At 37.0% G+C, this 13492-nt stretch overlaps 1 protein-coding gene across 1 annotated transcript in view; it reads right to left on the bottom strand.

Moving 5' to 3' along the window:
• The window catches only part of HS2ST1 (heparan sulfate 2-O-sulfotransferase 1), an 85428-nt gene that overhangs the window by 17980 nt on the left and 53956 nt on the right, over positions 1-13492 (bottom strand). Inside the window, exons 2-3 of the mRNA XM_082766209.1 lie at positions 8075-8313; positions 1796-1881 (exon numbers count right to left, since the gene is read on the bottom strand). Coding sequence (XP_082622335.1) covers positions 1796-1881; positions 8075-8313 — 325 coding nt within the window. The remainder of the gene's footprint in view (positions 1-1795; positions 1882-8074; positions 8314-13492) is intronic.

Raw genomic sequence — 13492 nt, forward strand, 5'->3', positions numbered from 1 at the left:
GACAAACGCTGACAAACAGAAGACAAAACTCTGAGCCCATCCATTACCTGGGCTGATTACTTGGATGTATGGCTCTGCTTATTAAATAGGAGCCTAAGATAGTATCTGTAACCATACTGATTTCTCTATCACAGACAGAAAAATGTTTCCTCACACATCTACCTAAGCTAATTTTTACTTACTGTGATACAAGCTGGAAGCTTGATGAAATGAGTTCATGAGCTCATGGGACACATGAAGAAGATTTAAACCACCAAACCTGTTTTGTACAAATGCCATCTTTCAATAAAAACCACAAATATGAAACAATAAGCTGTTGTGGAAAAAAATTAATTGTTTGGATGAAAGGACAGCAATGTACACAAGGATAATGCAGTCCCAGAGGGAAGATGCAGATGAAGAAAATCTGTGAAACTGCTTAGATGCTTTCTAGGTATAAAATAATTATTTTAAAGACTTCTGGTATCTGAAAAAGTTTTCAGCTTCATGAAGTGAACAGGGTATAAAATGACATTCATTTTTGATTCATCTTTGCTGTTCCAGAAAGCTGTTATTCCAATAGGAGTTCAGTTCAGTGGTTTATTCATGTTTAACTTTTAAAGGCAGAAGGGAAGCTAATGAAATTTGATGCATTTTATTTTATTGGTAGATTTACCATTAAGACTTCTTGCCTAGTACTTTTTGTAAACTTCAAGCTTTTACTTGGTGCCATTGGTAATTTCCAGTCACTACTGTAGCTTTTAGCATTTTCTATTATCTAACCTACTGTACTGGGAAACCATGAAACTCTCACTTCCCCTTTTCATTCTCCATAATAAAAAGCTAGAATTAAAAGTTAGTGTATATAACAGAATGAAACATTGAAAGCAATGACTAAAAATTTTCTACATGAAAAAAAAAAAAAGTCTTTTAATTAAATTAAATTTTCTAGCACACAGAAATATATCATTACTCAGGACTGACCAGCAGCAAGAAGTAAAGGTGCTATTGTTTGTGCAGCAGCAGAATACGCTCAGATCTAAAAAATCCATTTTCAATTTTAAGCCTTTTTCCTCATACTACAAGTCTGGGATGAAGCACTGCTAAGCAAAATTGAATTGCCAGTTGAAGGGGAGGTTTCACAAAACAAAGTTACTCAGGATCACAGCTTTAGATCCAGAAGCAAAAATAAGACAAGAATATGTGAGCAAGAATATAGATATGATCCTTCAACCTTTGAAGTCACCAGGAGGTGATTTATTTTAAATTAATTTTAGAAGTAGCAGGATTAAACTCCACAAGAATTATTTCTATGCTTTTTACAGCATGTCAGATTACTATAGGCCAGAAAAAAAAATGCTTAAAATATAGCTTAATATCTTGATAAAGTGTAAAGGGATACTCTGAAAGAGAATAACTACATAACTTAAGAAGGATGTGGCATTACTTGATAGGAACATATTTTAGAACAGGTATCTAAAGCTTCTTGGAAAGGGAAGACAATCACTTAGGTAGAACTACCAATGTCCCAGAGAAAAGTGAGAATTTTCAGCAAAACAAACTGACATTCAGCCAAGGAATACTGAACCTAGTATATAAATAGTTTTCAAATAAGATTTATCTATGTGTTATCATGCAAAAAGACAATTGAAAACTGTGAAAATCAAACCAAATACTGCTCCTCCTAGGAATTTCAGCACTTGAATTTAAAAAACAGCAGATATTCATCACTAGAGGGCAGTAATATCCCAGAAGGAGCGAAGCAACTTATTTAAACTACTATGACACTCAACAGATAAATCCATGGGTAACATACTTTGCAAAGTCCAAATAAGATACGTGTCCATGGTAAAATCCTGGTTTCATTTCCTTCCAGGAAGTCACGTTCTTCACAAATCGAACCTGTAAAAGTAGACAGAGTGTTTCAGTACAGCTGGAACACACAAAGCTTTGCCTAACATGGTAGGTTTTTTTATTTCTGCTTTTGTTCAAGTAAAATCTTACAATGCATTTGAAGTTTTTTTTGAATATTACAAAACAATTTGTGCAAACTAAAGTTAGACTTTTTGCAATCATATAGATGACTATTTTTAGATCATCACAATTTAATGATCTGACGCTAACCAAAAGCAGAATACAGCAAGCAGAAGAGAAATCCAACAAAAGCTACCACAACAACATTAACAATGCATACATGTAATTTTTGTTGGTGAATCCTATTTGTAATTTGAAAGGAATCCAGAATTTTCTTGACTTTAAGTAGAAATGCAAGTATACCTTTGATGGAATTGTTTGGCCTGTATTCCATTCTTCAAATAAAAGCATACCAGACTTACAAGCATATTCTTAGACCTATTTTACTGGGATATAAAAAACAAATCCAATGGTTCATTTGGCCCCCCCTCCCAAAATGCAATGCATGAGTAATCCAGAAATTTTGTAAATTTATAAAGTGTAAATTAGATTTACAGTTTATGACCTTGAATGGTTACCATAAGTCTAACATCTCAGTGAAACTTCCAAGTTAAAGCATGAATTAGGCCTTAAACAAAGGCTGAAAAAAGAGGTACCAGCAAACTTCACAGTAACTAGGAACAGTTTTGCATTTCAAAGATAAAAACAAAATAAGATACATGCCCCAAAACAGAAAGTATGATTAAATTAAGTGGGGAATACAAATCCTGATGTAGCTTGCCTTTATTAGGTAAGAAGAATATTTTAACATCAAAGAATTTAGCTCTGAAAATTATTTCAAAACTAGTGAATTGGATAATAAAGAAAAGATGATAAATTTGTACTGCCTGGGTTGTAGTACAATGCTACACCATTTCTGACAGTAAGAATTAGAAGACAGATGTGTATTTCCTGCAAACCTATAGTGTCTTTTTTGTTATACAGTGACATAGGTAAGCACAAAGATACTCAGTTGAGACGAAAGAGTCACGAAATGAAAGTTTGACAGCTCACAACAACATGCTAACGTTCTCTGTAAGCTGTAACAGTACCTTGAAACATGAAATAAAGCACTGACCAATGAAGATTTTAAGAGGGAAGACTGGCCTGTTACTGCTTCCTCACACTTGGTAATTTACCTTTTTTCCCTCAAACACTGGCTCTTGGACTCAGGTAAAATAAATGGGTATCATTTTTTCCTAACAGGCAGTGCTCATACACAGATTTTTTTTAGTGCACAGATTTCACAGTCTTAGGCATTTTGCAATTTAAACCATATATTGCATAGGAAAATGGTGCAAGTTTATCTGAAAAGCTCCGCTTAATGTTATATAATGGCATTTCATAAATTGCACTGGTTTTCTGCCTCGTTTTGTCTACAGCACAAAGTATAATGTATCTATATGACTTTGAATCCAGTCAGACTACTTATGCTACTGCTGAAACAAACCCAACTTCCATTGACTGTACCTTTTTTAAGATAAATGACAAAATATTTTCAGTGGGGAGCCTCAGCTCTGAGTATTTCTTTACCTAGGAAAGAAGTTTCTTAAATGCAGAGTACACATTATCCTCCCTCCCTTCACCCCCAAGCCCCCAAATGCTACAGCTGGTTGATACAACTCTCCAAGATAACCAGCTATGCTACCTATTTTGTATAATCCAGCATGCAAATAAAGCTTAGATTTGAATTACACTTCCATTGGCAAGTTTTCTGATGCACCAGCTAGATTTATGTTTGTACTAGACTAGGCCTAGACACAGGAAAATGTTAACTGCAAATTCCCAAGGGTCAGTTCTGTCAGTCTCTGTCAGACCTCCATACCACCATCTGCCTTCTCACCTGAAATGTGCCAGTAACAGTTTTTTCAGAATAAATAGATAAATAAATAAAAAGGGGGTTGTCTTACAATTACTTTGCTAATAATTTTTTTATGAACACAGGGTTATTATAGAAGAAACTACATTTTATGCTGTATACCAGAGACCCGACTGGATATTCTAGCCTTTTATTAGCTTTAACACTAAAACCAGGGAAGCTAAGAAGGTTTTATACGACATTTACATCTGCCTTAAGATATTGTTCAGCAACACACTGTGCCCATGAGAATACAAGTTTTTAACACCTCTATCTAGCTTGCAGGCAAGAGATTTTTTCTCCCTTTCCCATAATTTGCAGCATTGCAAAAATTAGAAGCATTCCAGGTCCCAGATAACCTAACGAGTCTGGATTCACATATTTTTAGGGCAGAGAAGAATACTCTTTGCTGATTCTTACTGTCAGACATGATCAATTTTATTTTTCTTTTCAGGGCTTAGCAGATACTGGAGCTTTCAAGAGACCAGGCAAGCTTCTCAACTTGAATCCAACTTGAATCCAATGAAAAAAATTTGAGGTTACTTTAAAAGTAACCTCAGATAGAAGTGAATGGAATTCCTGTGAAGTTGTTTCATGGTGCTTTTATATAATCAGCTACAAAGTTGCTCCATAGCCTTTAGTAAGTGAGAAATCAGCTGAGTTTCACTGAATTAAAAAGTCAGATCAAACGTACTCTGGGGGCGTAAGATGTCCTGAAAGGTAAGTTAAATGCATTCAGTTTCTAGGATGATAAGTATTTTAAGCAAGTATCAGTGAGCTGAAAGAAAAAAAAAGAAGGAAAAAAAAAAAAAAAAAAAAAAAAAAAACACCTCAGCATATACTTGGTCTGAGGAACACGTCCAGAGGAATCTATGCATGCAAACCAGTATTCTGGTCATTATCCCATGGCCCGGCATCACGTGGATGTTTGCACACTGAATTCCCCAGCTTTTACATCTTTTTATAGATCTATCAATTGCTAAATAACTGAATGGATATTACAAGTAGATGGGGGTATGATTACCAGAAGCCTGAGAATTTTCCATTTGACCTGGAAGAAGAAAGCTCTCAAGGGAGACTGCACACCAACACAGTGTCACCATTACAAGAAACACCTGATTCAGATTTCAAGACCTTTCATAGGGAGGCACTGGTAGCTTAGCTATCTAAGTTGTCATACAGGCTGATAACTTGCAGCTACGTCCAGATTAGAGGACCAGGACCGCTGGAAACCAGCTAGCAGCACAGGTTTGGCTGAATGTCATGAGAAACAACAAGCAAGCTCAAGGCAAGGGCAGCTGAGAAGCAAGTTTGTGAGATGAAGAGATGGGAGTTCACCAATCCAGCCACGGTAAAGCCAGTATACCTGCCTGGCATGAGCAGCTCTTCCTCAGAAGAAAAAAATAGAAGAAAATACAAAGAAAATAGAAGGAAATGGCCCATGCGCAGTAGTGGGCATTAGTATGCACTTGGCCATCTAACTTGGAGAGAAAAGTTCCTAAATGTTCAGCACCAGATGATGACACTGTCCCTGCTATCTGACTCACTGCAACCTTTCTGTTGTTCCACTTCTGATGGTTGTTGAAACCACCACCAGTAGAGGAAATACATATTACTAAAGTCAGTATGAGACTGGTATCCTCTGAGAGGTCACTGTTTTAGAATACATTAGGAAGAAAGATTATATGCTTTCAGCTGTCTTTTTTTTGAGGAAAATGGGGAGAGAAACTGCAGGAGATATAAGAACAAACTACAAACAGCAAGTTGAGGTAGTGAAATGTGGGATAATCATACCACATTTTCTGTATGTTCACAACAAAAATACAAAATATGTACTCATACCCTCTTTTTTCTAATACTATATCAAGAATACATGCTGAAAGATAGCAATTTAGTTTTAGATATGTTAGATGACACTTCCTCCATGTAACAAAAAAAGCTAAAGTCTGTGTGGCTGGTATGCCATCCAGTTAGGCATAACAAAGGCATACTTGTATGGGCAAAACACATCAGTACTGAAACATGCAAGCAACAAATTCCAATCAAATGTTTTCTCCATTTTAATGAAGGCAAGAGTTTTTGTTACAGACCACAGAGGTCTGAAATGCAACATGGTAAACGTGGCACTGAGCTCACTACAAATAAAAGGCCCAACCTGTGGAAAGAGGGGCAGTTCCCAGGATCCTGCTTTCAGGCAAGCTGCAAAAGAGAGCAGGGCAGCTGGGAAAAAATCCATCTGAAACTAAAATGGATGTGTTAGGGACTCTTATGGGATTATCTCAAAGCAGCTACAGTTTATATTTGGAGTGGATTTTAAGTAGCTTTTTTTCCCAGATTGCGTTCAAGAAGTAAAGGTTTCACAGATGGACAGAGAACTTAAAATCTGTAACAGAATTAGAATAGTTTGGAAAAAGTACAGCAGAAATAGTATATACCAGAGGGCTTACTATTTTACTGATTTATTTATGTCAGCCTAAGACAACCTTCACCTTGCTCAGGGAGGTGTTTTTTTTTTTTTTTTTTTTTTTAACAGAAAGTATCGCTGATAAGGACAAATTTGCCTTTGTGATGTGTTCATGTATATTGCTGGTGGTATATATACAGCTAATGCACTCAACTCAGTGGGACTGGTGAAGGCAGCATGTGAATATGTCATGCATATCCAAGCCCACAAGGAGCAAGCACACATCAGCTACTACTCAGCACCTTTGACATCTCCAGAATTGTGTGTTATGTCTTGCAATGGGAAGTTGTTAATCATATACACAACATATTTCAATATGCTAAAGAAATGTTTTTTCTTTGAAGAACTATGTAATATATAAAGCTTTTCATTGTTAGCATCTCCCAGTTAATAACCACTGAAGAAGAGGAGTATCAACTGTCTAATTAAACAACATGAATCATCACCACTTTGGACAATAGCACAGTATCAAATTAATTTAGAACTGCCAGTACTGTATACATGCCCAGCATTGAATGGATTTAATTATTCACAGAAACAGAAACTGCAGTTGGAAGTGCAATGCTAAGTGTGATTGACTTGAGCAGGAATTTTCAATTAAAAGATACAGGCTTGTTAAATCTTTTGGAATTCTCCCTGCTCTTGGTGCACAGAACTTCAGTATTTGTTCTGTGCAGTGGACAAGACTACAGGGATGACTACCAGGTTTACTCTTAATCTCAGTAATCATGTATCACAGTACCACCTGCATATTTTAGGACATATTTCACAACAGCAAGAACCCAACAGTGACATGACCTCGCTTCCACGAAACAGGTCTCCAGTCCCACCCCAAGCACACTCTATGTCCTGGATGCTGAGATTCTGACCTCAATCTTTCTCCCACATACAGAACTGAGACTGAAGGGCCCAATACCATCTGCTTCCTCCTCCTCCAGACTACAGCAGCTGCGCTGAGCTGCTCCTGCCTGTAGGCATGCACTTAAAGGAGCTGGAAGCCTCCGTGTTGATATGCTGCAATGCAGAACAGCTCCTGCTGCTGCTGCATATCAGCTTCAGATGATCAGCATACAACCAGTAGTACATACTGAGAGTTTGGCAACATTTATTTTATGGGCAGGGATGAGGACATAATGTTGTTTCAGACCACTGACTTAGGTTCCCTGAATCTGCACTCATTACAAGCAGGAAAATAATTATAAAAAAAAAAAAAAACACACACAAAATAAAACTTCTTTCCCTCCCCCAAAGAAAAAAACAGCAGACTGTCATGAGTTTAGTTAAGAGCTCAAAGTGGATGCAAAACAACTCACTTACAGTGGCTCCTTACAGCCACTTCTTTCTACCTGTTTTTCATCACCTGTGAGCCCTGAGCAAAGACAGACACAGCCCTGAGCACAGCCCTGACAGCACAGCACTTGTACTACACAGAGAGGAGAGCACTTAAGACTGCATTCACTGCAGATGGAGATAATAGGGAAGTATTATTACAAGGCCAAAAGGCAAACCATTGACAATACAATATACCACTACACACAATTATAACAAAGGTCATTACTGCCTTAGCCATGTCCCTTTTACCTTAGTTTTTCTCCTGAGAAGAGGTACTTACCACCTCCAGTAGCACAGCAAAAACCTAAACCTATTATCTAATAAATATTATTTTCAACAAAGAAAATATAAACATATTAAAATTCATTTATACGGGAAAATGCAACACAGAAGCCAACTCTTTCAGATGATAAATGGGTATAACAGCAAAAAAAGTTTTCTGCGCTCTCTTCTTGTTTAATAAAAACATCCCAAATGCAGCATCTTACCTGATCTTGCAGAGACATAACAGGATTATTTTTGGTTGTATTGATATGTAAAACGTGATATTTGTTCTTTGCACAAAGATCATAGGCAATATTTGTGAAGGATGTGCTGGCAGTCTTAGGTACTCTGTTGTAAATAATCACCACATCATCTTCTTCATCCAGTGTCACATCTTGTCGGGAGCCATCTGCTGTATGACGTTGCTCTATTTCTCTGACTTCATGTCTTGCAATAGCCCTTTCTGTTAAGGATGACAAATACAAGATTTCAGTGTAAAGACTGCCAATTTTGAAGTTCAAACCTTGGAATGCAAATAACCTGGTGAAGAGCAATACTGCCTCAGCAATAAACACTTGCTGTTATACATATTTCTGACTTATAAAGCAAAAAAGACTATAAAATGTACAAATGATAAAAGGTGACTTAGTCTGACAAAGACTAGAAAACAGTATGCTAGGGGAACATATACCATATTCTATGACTCATGTAAATGCTACTGAACATTTCCTTTAAGGAAAAGTATCTATTATGTGCTATGAAAATGGTGACATTTTGTCACAATGGTGAAGAAGTATCTCAAATAATTTCTATAAAATATCTACTATTTAAAAACTATAATAAAAGAAATAACTCAAGCAACCTGGAGAATATGGATTTTCCCAAACCAGTAGAATTACTAACACTACAGATTTAGTCAATTAACTCTATAGAGGCACTGGAATTCAGATGAAGCCAACATTTTTGATAGACTAGTTAACACAAGACCCAAGTGCAAAGCATTACAATCCAATAACCGATTTTGCAAAAATTCCATTGGATTTATTGATTTCAAGTTCAACAAGAATATAAGTGATAGATGCTTACAAAACAGTGAACATGAAAGAGAAAAGTGATCTCTCAAGTACTGAAATTCATTCAATACATAAAACGGAAGAGACGTGGAAAAAACAAGCTATGGACAACATTTTGGCAAGGTGAGTACATGACAAACCATTTTTCCTTTTATACAAAGGGCAACACTGACTAACTGAATGCTGCTTCAAGTGCTAACGGCCTATTTGTAAAATGAGTATCAGACTATTATGGCGTTTTTTCTGCTACTGAATATTAAATGCTTTTTACTGATTCAGACATAGATTTGTTCTGTCCTAGATAAGTATATACTTTAATACGATTTGTTATACACATATCAAAGCATCTTTTCTTATTCACTTACTGTGATACTGTCTTTAATAATATATTCAAGTAAATCTTTGATGGCCAACAGCGCACACTGAAGTCAATACTACAAGAGTAACCTGTAATTCTCTGTATTATGTTCTTACGCAGGATGATACTTAACAGCAAAGCTGTTGGCCTCTACCTCCCTTGCTTCCAATAACTCAGTTCCTTGTATTTTCTTTCACCACATCTCTTTAATTATAACATAAAATCACTTTAAAACAGAATCATTAAGCTGTGAACACCACTAGCCTGTAATTCCACATAAGTTGTCTTCAACCACAAACTTCCATCTGTCTGAAACGTTTCAAAGCTTAAACTTTCTCTCTCATATGCTCACATCTCACACCCCATAACTAAGTTACATCAGTATGAAAATGTTTGTAGAAAATGCTTATTGAGTGTATCTCAATTTTCCACATGACATCTGCTGCTCCCCACTACATCAGTCACAGTTTTTACTCCTTCCTTTCTCATTTGATACCTCTCTCATCACTGCTGGCAAACCTCTGATTTCGGAAAGATGAGGCAACAGAATCAGGTTTCATCTAACTGAAGGTGGCTACAAGAAGAAGTGACTGGCAACTCTTCTTCCTGCCAGTAACTGAGCAGAGGAAGCATTTGGTATGGGACACCCATGGCTGCATGGCTGCTCAAGGCTACACAGATACTAAATGCCACCTAGAGAGGCTGAAATGGAACATTTCATTTGCATTTCTACACCAGAGTCGTACATCTCAGCTAGATTTGAATGATGATTGCACAGAACTGCACGTGGCTGCACGGTACCACAAGGAACTTCCAATTTATATGCAGTAAGCTTTATGTATATAAAAGTAAATAGGCACAAGAAATGGACAGGATTTTCAAAAAGAGTGATGAGAAATATTCTTCTATTGAGATATTTGAAACCATGATGATTCAAGAATTAGTGTGAGAAGTGAACTGTAAAGGCTATGTGTAGGATACAAAAGACATGATTAAATGCAAGCAGCAGAAAGGCTGCTGCATACAATCATCTTAAAGCTGGTATGGTGTGAGGGGAAAACAAGAACCTATGCAAGAACTTCCATAAATACAAAGTACACAGTGCTTTGTATTTATGGAAGTGCTTTGTATTTTTATCAAAGAATAAGTAAGATTTAAGCTTCAAACTAACATGAAAAATATTTTTTATGACAACGAATTGAAATCAGTATGTTTTAACAATTTTTTACATGTGAAAAACAGAGTAAGAATCATAGAATATCCTGAGTTGGAAGGGACCCTTAAGGATCATCTGGAGGAAGATGCTAGCTATTTATTGAATATACTTGACTTTACTAGAAATCTCTTTAGATGACAATCATGGAAATTTAATTTTCATTTTGAGAACTTTTCTACACAGGATTGGACTGATTTCACTGAAATCAGTTTAAAAAGTCAGGTTTTTATTTCATATCAGAAACCCCATGGACAAAATGATGTTCTACAGACTCACTGTTTTCATTGCATTCTATTTAAACCTGATTTTATAAGAAAAGAAGAAAAGTGGTTTGCAAAATTATTAAGAGATGTCTAAACTGGCTTAAGACTGTTCACACTAAGCAGCACTTAAGCAAGAGGTATTTTGAATACAAGAGAGATTTTCATGGTAATATAATGCATGATAATTTAAAGTTAGAAAATATTGTCTCACTTTTTTTTTTTTTTTTTTTAATTACTGCCCCTTTAGGTTCATTGATTAATATCATTTTTATACAGTGTGGAAAAATGTTGCTCTGTCATGTGTTGTCTTACATGCAAACTTTCATCAATTTCTAAGTCAGTTTGCACACAGGCAGTACCATACATGAGCAGAAAAGAGGAAATACCACAGCCAACAGTAAGTTAGTTTGCCAGTCAGATGCTACCAGAAAGTAGCGTACAATGGGTGAGTTCTGTCTTCTCCTTTACCAGAAGTACTACTAACAGCATTCAATCTGTGCGTCACCACCAGCTATGGAAAAATTTGAAATAATTTCTCTTCAAGATCTCTGCCCTTTCAAGTCAACAGTTTGTCAACAGGTTTTAAAATTATTAACACAGGGAGAGATATGGACAGACCAAGTTTGATTGCTTAGGCCTGTTTTCTTAGGATCTTGTCTAATAAAAATCACATGTGAAAATGCACTAAAAATATATTGAAATGAACAATGTTGAAATAATTACAGAAATATATCACTGATTATAAGCCGTTTGTAAATATATAATATTAATATAATATAATACCTTGCATATTAAAACAGACAAATGCCTTTGAACAAGTTTATTAGCATTTACTGCAAATCCAAGTGCTAACTGCATAAAAAATTACATCTTCCCAAACAAAACAGAGTAGCACAGATCCTATCAACTTAAATGTTAACAAAACTAAACACTTCAAACTTGTCACATTTTTCACTAAAACTCCAGAACCTCTTAGGCATTTCTTAACAAGAAAATTTGAAAGTAACAGAAACTTTTCTTTCCTCTATGTCTTAGCCCATATCACTTTTGATCAAGAATACATTTTGAGCCTTGCTGACGATCAAAGTGAAGTTAACCAAGTATCTGGAAGAATAATTCAAAGCACACCACCCAATGCTCTTTGTCCTTTGCATCTACTTTCCTTCTGCACATGTCCATGGATATTATGTAGGTTCTCCTTTCGGTATCTCTTGTGTGCATGCCATACTTCCTTGTGAAACCTCCTACTCAGATGAGGAAAGGCTCAGTCTTGAAATAGTTTTGAGTTCAGCAACCTTCCAGTGTTGCCCAATGGAATAAAAAGATATGGATTATACCTCAACACCGACTTGTTGCAGAGGAACCGGACAGCTAGATGTGGCAAGTGTGCTGGCACCATCTCTGAGCAAACAGTTGCTGTGTATCTGTGGCACTGGATGCCACTTCAAACCAATAAGCAGCTTTCTTCCAGTTGGGAACAATATTGAAGCCAGCTGACCTGGTGTCTCAGCTTTGTTTCCACCCAGCTCCCAGGCCGATTAGGCAAGCAGCTGGTAGCCTGAGGCACCGTGCAGCTCTCAAGCTGTTTCACTGCCCAAAAGCTGCACTGAGCACTTCATTGGCCTGAATACTGAACCAGAGCATGACCAAAAACCTACTCAATATTGACGCCATTCTCCTTCAATGAAGGATGAAAACTAAATAGCAGCTTAAAAATTATCCATAATTACTTAGCAAACTTCACGTCCTGATTCACTTTTCAAATTATATACACAAACCATACACACAGACCTCATCCTCTGCTGAAATGTGGCTGCCTGTGGGAGCTGTTCAGCAGCACACCACTTCGACAAACCAGAGCACTGCTGCTGTACGTGAATATGAATACTTGGAGGATGGAGAGGAAGAAAAAGAATCAATAATGCTATGACAATTCGTGGCCATGAAGGATTTGTGTCACTACAGCCAATTAAAACTACAGGAAAAATATACACTGAATTAATATAAAAACCCTAAAGTTAAATTTGTTGAAGGTATCAGTAATAACATACCACCTCTTCCAAAGACCTGTAAGAATACTAACTCTGTTCTGCTCTAATGTTAAGTCTTACAAACAGCAGAACCATTGCATTGGTTCTTCAGCAACTTCATGACTTAACTACCAACGTCAAATCAAAGGCTTGCCCCAAATACTTCTACTTTCCATTCCTCTGTAGAAGCACTACTCCATGAGGCCTGCTGATGGATGACACTTCCCTGCTTCTAAAGGCAGCTGTGGGGGAAGCATGGGGGGCATGAGGACAGAGCTGGGACACCTTCCTGCCTGCTCCAGGAGTGGCAGCGCGCTGACACCGCTCCAGGGCACTCCAGCTTCTCTCAGGTTAGAGCAACTCCTTGCAGCTATCGCTAAGTGATCATCTTTAAAATTGTAATTAAGATTCTGACCCCCATTAACATATGTTAATAAAGGTTTTAGAACCAACATTAAGCAAGGATAGCAAAACACTTGCAATCTGATAGAAATACAAGCTGCTAGCCAATTCAACACAAGAGCGAAGCAACACAGAGGTACACTAACCTCCACTGTGCCAAGTTTTAATTAAGAAAACAAAAAAAAAAATGCTTACAAAACAGCAATTTCAGTCACCAGTGGTATCTGACCCAGTGACAGCCCAACTCAAGCACACTGCCATCCTCGCACAGAGGCTTGCTGGTACTGCTGAGCTCCTCAC

Source organism: Aythya marila, assembly GCF_965140915.1.
Source record: "Aythya marila genome assembly, chromosome: 8".
NCBI lineage: Eukaryota > Metazoa > Chordata > Aves > Anseriformes > Anatidae > Aythya > Aythya marila.